At 46.6% G+C, this 9488-nt stretch overlaps 1 protein-coding gene across 2 annotated transcripts in view; it reads left to right on the top strand.

Annotated features, from left to right (window-relative positions):
- LOC139660036 (echinoderm microtubule-associated protein-like 4) overlaps nucleotides 1-8876 on the top strand; it is a 38951-nt gene extending 30075 nt beyond the window's left edge. For both annotated transcript variants that reach the window (XM_071538076.1, XM_071538075.1), the window contains exons 19-21: nucleotides 3044-3142; nucleotides 3411-3541; nucleotides 7316-8876. In XM_071538076.1, coding sequence (XP_071394177.1) covers nucleotides 3044-3142; nucleotides 3411-3541; nucleotides 7316-7810 — 725 coding nt within the window. In that variant the 3' untranslated portion in view covers nucleotides 7811-8876. The remainder of the gene's footprint in view (nucleotides 1-3043; nucleotides 3143-3410; nucleotides 3542-7315) is intronic.
- The last annotated feature ends 612 nt before the right edge of the window (nucleotides 8877-9488 follow it).

Genomic DNA, 9488 nt, shown 5'->3' with positions numbered 1-9488 from the left:
AGGAACGGTGTTCTGGTGAGACTGAGACGCTGAGGACTAACGGCATAGATACACCAGTTGCGTTTCTGTTCCGTCCGTTTGGGTCGGATCGGATACGCAGCCGTTAACTTCACTGCAACCTGCTGCACTGGATCTGGATCTGCTGACGGAGCCAGATCGGAGCCGCACATACGCCACACTTCTATTTTTGACGGAGTACGCATCCGTCTGTTTCATATTTTAGCCACAAAAATGTATATAAATGCCATTATTTACGGGTTAGGAGATTATCCACGGAAAGCCGCTGAGAAGCTTCTACTTGGTGACCTACGCCTGCTGTCTCCTCTGTGGTGCGTTCATGTTCATCACGGTACAACTTGAGTTGGTTATGGAACAATAAGCCAAACTAGATAACTGTGTTAACTTACCCAGTTAAAACCCTACGCGCAGCAGAACGGGCCGACTGCGGAGCTGTAGCAGTTTAAACTGCCGTGCTGCGACTGGGCTGCAACAAATATGGATATGCAGAGTGACCGCATGCTGTGTAGTTCTGGGGTAAGGCCTCCGCTCCCCTCCTTTCTCCTGGCCGACGTCCAGTCTGTTGAAAACAAGCTCGACGACCTCAGGCGCCGCTCGCCGCTCGCCGGGACGCGGCTCAGCGACTAGACGGCTTCTCGACTCACTGCTCCGATCGCACTGAAGCATCAGGGAAACATGAAGGAGGTGCCGTGTGTTTCTTTGTCAAAAACTCTTGGTGCTCGGATGTTGAAATCATTACATCTCGCCCCAAGCCAATACTAGCTGATACAGATCAACAATAAACAGACTACTGCTCAACCAGATACCATATCCATCATTGCCGGGGGTTTCAACCAAACCAGACTAACCAAAGTGCTGCCTGAATACTTCCAGCACGTCTCCTGTCCAACGAGAGGGGAAAACTCTCTAGACCACTGGTTCCCAACCTGGGGGTCCCGACCCCCAGTAGAGGTCGCCAAAGATTCACGGGGGGTCGCAAGTCCTTCTTGGTTTTAAGGGGTGTAAGAAAACTTAAAAAAATATATATATACAGTATATCTCAGCATTTCATTAATTTCTGTGAAGAAAAGAACTAAATGTAGTTGTTATTTTTAAAGTTTAGATGTTTTTTTTAAGATATAAACGAGGATAAGGGCACGGTGAAGACATGAACACAACACACTCTGCTAAACAGCCTCGTCCTGCATTATAAACACACAGTACACAGTTAAAACAACCAAAGAGCTAATAGAACAACGGCTGAGCGTCAGGGAGAAGAAAACACTGAATTTGTAAGAAATAAGCATTATAAGTATGTATGATAGTTAAAAATAAATAATACAGAGAATTGTATAAAACGTTCCAAAAAATATCAGGAAAACTAATCTCTGATTGAACAGTTCACCCGACAAAGTTCACACATAGTCACAGTTCCTCCTCACAAAAACACAGCGCTGAAAACATACTTAACATACATAAAACTTCAATTAATAGTACAGGCTTTTATTTGCTTCAAACACTGAACTCAACCGGCCTATATTTGGGACAGGCGTCTATATGGGACAGACAGAGAGAGAGAGAGCGAGAGAGCAAGCGAATGAACGGTGGTCGAGCGAGCTAGAAAGTGAATGAAGAGAGGGAGCGGTGGTAGCGAGAAAGCCGGTGAATCAGAGAAATAAAACGTTATTTTCTGCATGTTTCACAGCGGTTACGTTCTAAAGCAGAGAGAGAGAGAGAGAGAGGAGAAAGAGAGGGAGAGAGAGAGAGAGAGAGAGAGAGAGAAAGAGAGGAGAAAGAGAGGAGAGAGAGAGAGAGAGAGAGAGGAGAAAGAGAGGAGAGAGAGAGAGAGAGAGGTAGCCTACCTTAGAAAGGATGAAAGCAGAAAAAAAATCAACAGAGAAATGTCTTGCTGCTGCTTCTCCTGAGTTTTGTTCAGCAGATTTGAAACTGACAGAGAAAAAACTACGACCTGAAATTCAAGCTGTGTCGCCATGGCGATCAGCAAATGTGACTGACATTTGAATGCAAGTAAAAAAAAACCAACTGCTTCGCAGCGTCAATGGCAACCGGCTTCTAATTGAGACCGGCCTTAATTTGTCAAAACGTGAAGCCACACCCGGCCAGTAAAAGGGACTCAGCGTTTAATTGAAGTTTTACAGTAAAATATAAAGTTAGAGACGAGGGCTCAGAGAGAGACTTCCCCTTAAAGAAGTAAACTCTGACTCCGCAAGAGCGGAAGTGTGACGTCACTATATAGACACCCAAGCAGCGATCATTACATATAAAATTTAAAAAAACGAATATCCGAATCCCAAAATTGAAAACCGAATACCTACCCAACGAACGAATATCCGAATAGTCGAATATTCGGGTCCAGCCCTAGTAATGTGAGACGACAGATGATTTTTGTCTGTTGTCTCCATCGACAAAATCAGTTTCCTCAGGATTCACTACCAAGTGTTGCCAAGCAACAGGTGAACCGCCTGCAGGCTCCCCCCCCCTCTGTCAGATGATCCATACTGCTGTCGCTACTTGTGTCAATAAAGTTAGATATTTGTATCAAGGTTATATTAGAACAGCTGTGAGGCGGAGTGATACATGTAGTGAAATGTCCCAGTGCTGTTAGACTGTATATCAGCACTATGGAATGCCTCCTGTCCAATCAAATTACTCGAGCGGAACTAACTGTTGTATGTACTGTATATCTACAGTATATATGTATGTGTATATGTATATATGTGTGTATGTACATATTTGTATATGTGTGTATGTGTACTGTGTATATACAGTATATAATGTGAGCAGCTGCAATGTAACCCAATTTCCCCTCGGGGATCAATAAAGTATTTCTGATTCTGATTCTGATACATATTAACCTGCTGTACGTTATGTCACATTGTATTTTACTGAAAAGTCTTTTTACACGAATAAGCATTTTGTTATTGCAATTCACTCTGTGTATTGTACATATATGACAAACTTGAAACTTGAACTTGAGAGTACGATGTACTGCAGTATTCACAGTACTGTGTGTACTGTGTTGCAGGGGACATTCCAAACGGCTGTAAACTGATCAGGAATCGCTCCGAGTGTAAAGACATTGACTGGGCGACCTACACCTGTGTGTTGGGCTTCCACGTGTTCGGTCAGTACAGTGTGTGTGTGTGTTAGTACAGCAGTGTGTGTGTGTGTGTGTGTGTTAGTACAGTAGAGTGTGTGTGTGTGTGTGTGTGTGTGTGTGTGTTAGTACAGTGTGTGTGTGTGTGTGTTAGTACAGTAGAGTGTGTGTTAGTACAGTAGTGTGTGTATTAGATACAGTAGAGTGTGTGTTTAATACAGTTCTGTTTAATACTGTGGGGATCTGCTCATTGTGTGTGTGTGTGTGTGTGTGTGTGTGTGTGTGTGTGTTGCAGGTGTGTGGCCGGAGGGATCTGATGGTACGGACATTAACGCTCTGATCAGATCTCATAACAGGAAAGTGATCGCTCTGGCCGACGACTTCTGTAAAGTTCACCTGTTCGCTTACCCATGTTCCAGAGCCAAGGTAACACACACATACACACACACACACACACTCTCACACACACACACACACACACACATACACACTCACACACACAGACTGTAGTGACCCATGAAGTGTAGCGTTAGTGAGAGAAGAGTGAGTGATGTTAATGCAGCAGACAGGAGGATTTAACAGACAGGATGAACTTCAGCTCCTGAGGTTGTTCCTCGTTCTGTGCATCAGTTCCTCACTCTGTTGGTAACTTGGTGAGACTGGAGTCTTCTGACATGGAAGTGGACTGAAACCTCACTGCTGTCTTCAAGTTCCTTGTGAAGAAGCCGGGTGACACATAAGAGGAGGAGCCAGTAAAATCTCTCCTCTCAGTCCTGTACTGCACCCTGGTGCAGCTTGCTGAAATCAAACTGCCAGGAACCTTTTATTTTAGAGAGAGCTGAGACTGAGAACTGAGGCTTAGAGAACTGAGACTGAGAACTGAGAACTGAGAACTGAGACTAAGAACTGAGACTGAGAGAACTGAGACTAAGAACTGAGACTGAGACTGAGAGAACTGAGACTGAGAGAACTGAGACTGAGAACTGAGACTGAGAGAACTGAGACTGAGAACTGAGACTGAGAACTGAGACTGAGAACTGAGACTGAGAGAACTGAGACTAAGAACTGAGACTGAGAGAACTGAGACTAAGAACTGAGACTGAGAGAACTGAGACTGAGAACTGAGACTGAGAACTGAGGATGAGAGAACTGAGACTAAGAACTGAGACTGAGAGAACGGATACTAAGAACTGAGACTAAGGACTGAGAGAACTGAGACTAAGAACTGAGACTGAGAACTGAGGATGAGAGAACTGAGACTGAGAACTGAGACAGAGCTGAGGATGAGAGAACTGAGACAGACTGAGAACTGAGGATGAGAGAACTGAGACTGAGAACTGAGACTGAGAGAACTGAGACTGAGAACTGAGGATGAGAGAACTGAGACTGAGAACTGAGACTGAACTGAGGATGAGAGAACTGAGAACTGAGACTAAGAACTGAGACTGAACTGAGGATGAGAGAACTGAGACTAAGAACTGAGACTGAGAACTGAGACTGAGAACTGAGGATGAGAGAACTGTGAACTGAGACTAAGAACTGAGACTGAAAGAACTGAGACTAAGAACTGAGACTAAGAACTGAGACTGAGAGAACTGAGACTAAGAACTGAGACTGAGAGAACTGAGACTAAGAACTGAGACTAAGAACTGAGACTGAGAGAACTGGGACTGAGAGAACTGAGACTGAGAGAACTGAGAACTGAGACTGAGAGAACTGAGACTGAGAGAACTGAGACTAAGAACTGAGCCTGAGAGAACTGAGACTAAGAACTGAGACTGAGACCTGAGACTGAGAACTGAGATTGGGAGAACTGAGAACTGAGACTAAGAACTGAGATTGAGAGAACTGAGACTGAGAGAACTGAGACTGAGAACTGAGACTGAGAGAACTGAGAACTGAGACTAAGAACTGAGATTGAGAGAACTGAGACTGAGAGAACTGAGACTGAGAACTGACACTGAGAGAACTGAGAACTGAGACTAAGAACTGAGACTGAAAGAACTGAGACTACCAACTGAGACTAACAACTGAGACTGAGAGAACTGAGACTGAGAGAACTGAGACTGAGAACTGAGACTAAGAACTGAGACAGAGAGAACTGAGACTGAGAGAACTGAGACTAAGAACTGAGACTGAGAGAACTGAGACTAAGAACTGAGACTAAGAACTGAGACTGAGAACTGACACTGAGAGAACTGAGAACTGAGACTAAGAACTGAGACTGAAAGAACTGAGACTAACAACTGAGACTAACAACTGAGACTGAGAGAACTGAGACTGAGAGAACTGAGACTGAGAACTGAGACTAAGAACTGAGACAGAGAGAACTGAGACTGAGAGAACTGAGACTAAGAACTGAGACTGAGAGAACTGAGACTAAGAACTGAGACTAAGAACTGAGACTGAGAACTGAGACTAAGAACTGAGACTGAGAGAACTGAGACTGAGAGAACTGAGACTGAGAACTGAGACTAAGAACTGAGACAGAGAGAACTGAGACTGAGAGAACCGGGACTAAGAACTGATACTAAGAACTGAGACTGAGAGAACTGAGACTGAGAGAACTGAGACTGAGAGAACTGAGACTAAGAGAACTGAGGCTGAGAACTGAGACTAAGAACTGAGACTGAGAACTGAGGCTGAGAACTGAGACTGAGAACTGAGACTGAGAGAATGGAGGCTGAGAGAACTGAGACTAAGAACTGAGACTGAGAGAACTGAGAACTGAGACTAAGAACTGAGACTGAGAGAACGGAGGCTGAGAGAACTGAGAATTGAGACTAAGAACTGAGACTGAGAACTGAGACTGAGAACTGAGACTGAGAACTGAGAACTGAGGCTGAGAGAACTGAGACTGAGAGAACTGAGACTAAGAACTGAGACTGAGAACTGAGAACTGAGGCTGAGAGAACTGAGACTGAGAGAACTGAGACTAAGAACTGAGACTGAGAACTGAGACTGAGAACTGAGACTGAGAGAACGGAGGCTGAGGGAACTGAGAACTGAGACTAAGAACTGAGACTGAGAACTGAGACTGAGAGAACGGAGGCTGAGGGAACTGAGAACTGAGACTAAGAACTGAGACTGAGACTGAGAACTGAGAACTGAGGCTGAGAGAACTGAGACTGAGAGAACTGAGACTAAGAACTGAGACTGAGAGAACGGAGGCTGAGGGAACTGAGAACTGAGACTGAGAACTGAGACTGAGAACTGAGAGAACTGAGAACTGAGACTAAGAACTGAGACTGAGAGAACTGAGAGAACTGAGAACTGAGACTAAGAACTAAGAACTGAGAACTGAGACTGAGAACTGAGGCTGAGAGAACTGAGACTGAGAGAACTGAGACTAAGAGAACTGAGGCTGAGAACTGAGACTAAGAACTGAGACTGAGAACTGAGGCTGAGACTGAGAACTGAGACTGAGAGAATGGAGGCTGAGAGAACTGGGAACTGAGACTAAGAACTGAGGCTGAGAACTGAGACTGAGAGAATGGAGGCTGAGAGAACTGAGAACTGAGACTAAGAACTGAGACTGAGAGAACTGAGAACTGAGACTAAGAACTGAGACTGAGAGAACGGAGGCTGAGAGAACTGAGAATTGAGACTAAGAACTGAGACTGAGAACTGAGACTGAGAACTGAGAACTGAGACTGAGAACTGAGAACTGAGGCTGAGAGAACTGAGACTGAGAGAACTGAGACTAAGAACTGAGACTGAGAACTGAGGCTGAGAGAACTGAGACTGAGAGAACTGAGACTAAGAACTGAGACTGAGAACTGAGACTGAGAACTGAGACTGAGAGAACGGAGGCTGAGGGAACTGAGAGCTGAGACTAAGAACTGAGGCTGAGAGAACTGAGACTGAGAGAACTGAGACTAAGAACTGAGACTGAGAACTGAGACTAAGAACTGAGACTGAGGACTGAGACTGAGAGAACGGAGGCTGAGGGAACTGAGACTGAGAACTGAGACTGAGAACTGAGACTGAGAACTGAGACTGAGAACTGAGACTAAGAACTGAGAACTGAGAACTGAGAGAACTGAGAACTGAGAACTGAGACTAAGAACTGAGACTGAGAGAACTGAGAACTGAGACTGAGAACTGAGGCTGAGAGAACTGAGACTGAGAGAACTACCTGTCTGTCTACCTGTCTGTCTACCTGTCTCCCTGCCTACCTGTCTGTCTCTCTGCCCCCAGGCTCCCAGTCATAAGTACAGTGCCCACAGCAGTCATGTGACCAACGTCAGCTTCCTGTTCAGCGACAGTCACCTGATCTCGACGGGGGGGAAGGACACCAGCATCATGCAGTGGCGTCTGGTGGAGAAAATGCCCTCATTGGTTCCCAGTGACTCCGCCCTGTCGTTGGGGGAGGGTCTTCTCCATAACTCCGCCCCCAGGAGGATGGACTCCATCTTGACCCTGCCCCCTCCCGCTGTGAGCGCCGCCCCTGCGGTCACGCCCGCCGAGGACCCGGCCCCTCCCCCCACAGCCAACGGAACTCAAGAGACCTCCCCGGAAACCCCGCCCCCCTCAGATTTAGCCCCGCCCCCCTCTGAGTTAACCCCGCCCCGCTCCGAGTCGACCCCGCCCCCCTCTGACAGCACGGCGAGCCCGAAGGACAGCCTGGACCCTAGCGACGACACGGCGACGCCTAGCGATGAGGGCCTGCCCCCCTTCACCCCCCCCTCATAGAGAGAGCTCCTCCTGTCAGCTGACTGGACACACTCCCTCCTGCTGTGTGTGTGTGTGTGTGTGTGTGTGTGTGTGTGTGTGTGTGTGTGTGTGTGTGTATGTGTGTATGTGTGTATGTGTGTATGTGTGTATGTGTGTATGTGTGTGTGTGTGTGTGTGTGTGTGGCGGCGTTCATCTCTCCTTTAGATCAAAGAAAAGATTTGGGAGGTAAAGTCTTAAATGTGTTTTAGCAGCCATTGTTTCTTTCCTGAGGGCCCCCCCCCCCCCCCCCCCCCAGGCTGTTGCCTGTTGCCTGTTGCCTGTTGCCTGTTGCCATGCCAACCGGACTACCACGCCTCGCTGCCAGACAGGAAGTTCCTCGCCCGTCTCCCAGAGAACTTCCTGTTTGAGGAGGCGGAGGACAGGAAGTGATGCAGTCTAACTGTGGAGCTGAAAGTGAATTATGATGTGGGCTACAGCTAAGATGATACTAGCTGATCAATACCTGATGAGAAGAAGAAGAGTGTGGACAGAAGAAGAAGAGTGTGGACAGAGAAGAAGAAGAGTGTGGACAGAGAAGAAGAGTGTGGACAGAGAAGAGTGTGGACAGAGAAGAAGAGTGTGGACAGAGAAGAAGAGTGTGGACAGAGAAGAAGAAGAGTGTGGACAGAGAAGAAGAGTGTGGACAGAGAAGAAGAGTGTGGACAGAGAAGAAGAGTGTGGACAGAGAACAAGAAGAGTGTGGACAGAGAAGAAGAGTGTGGACAGAGAAGAAGAAGAGTCCCAGCATGCTGAAGCTCCATTTTGTTTCTTTCCTTTTCTCTTATGTTCGTACTGTAACGGCGGTTCTTCTTCGGTGGTGGGCTTTGTAGTTTTAGTGAAAACTGCTCTTTGTGTTTGTGAACGCATGATGTCAGAGGGAAACTGGCCAATCACACAGCAGGCTTCCTCTCTGCAGTTTCAGGTCTGTCTGTATATAGCGGGACGCTGTCTGTATATTTCTGGTCATGTGACAGATCCACCACTAGGGGGCGGGGCTCCAGCTGCTGTCCATCTGCTCTCACTTCTGGACCAGTTCTGTTCACAGTGGGGGGAGGGTGGGGTGGGGTGGAGGATTGGGGGGGGGGGGGGGGGGGGGGCGTAATACCTTGATGATTTGCCTTGGAAGTCCAGGAGATGTGAGGGGGGGGTGGGGTGGGGGGGGGGGTCTATGTTAGTGTATGGGGGGAAGGCGGGGGGGGGGGGGGGCATGTACTATCAGGGGAATTGATTGATTAATGTTTTGACTTTTTAATAATCCATCTGTCTGTCTCTCTGTCCTTCATCTTTTTCTACGACGTCTCTGAAGGGCTTCAGACGGGGGGGGGGGGGGTGTATTTTCAGAATTCAGTAACAACATTGATACCCATGATGATGATGATGATGATGATGATGATGATGATGACTGATGTAAAGTTAAAAGCGTTCATGTGACGATGTTTTGAGCCAATCATGTCTCTCTCATGCATTCCTGTCAGAAGACAGAAAACTGAAGATTTTAAAAATGCAAATAAACATTTTAAAACCTTGCTTGCTTTTTATTTCTGTATGCACTGTTGCCATGGTAACCGTATACCACATATATCCAGTTTATTGTGATTGACAGCTGCTACCGTCTCCTAGGTAACCAAACCAGACCATAATGAGACAAAACATCTG

The sequence above is a fragment of the Centroberyx affinis genome, unplaced genomic scaffold (genome assembly GCF_046629955.1).
Source record: "Centroberyx affinis isolate AG114_WGS23_722 - 3 ecotype Tasmania unplaced genomic scaffold, CSIRO-AGI_Caff_v1 ptg003202l_1, whole genome shotgun sequence".
NCBI lineage: Eukaryota > Metazoa > Chordata > Actinopteri > Beryciformes > Berycidae > Centroberyx > Centroberyx affinis.
The sequence above is the reverse complement of the archived record's forward strand: the minus strand, read 5'-3'. Positions and strand labels throughout refer to the sequence as shown.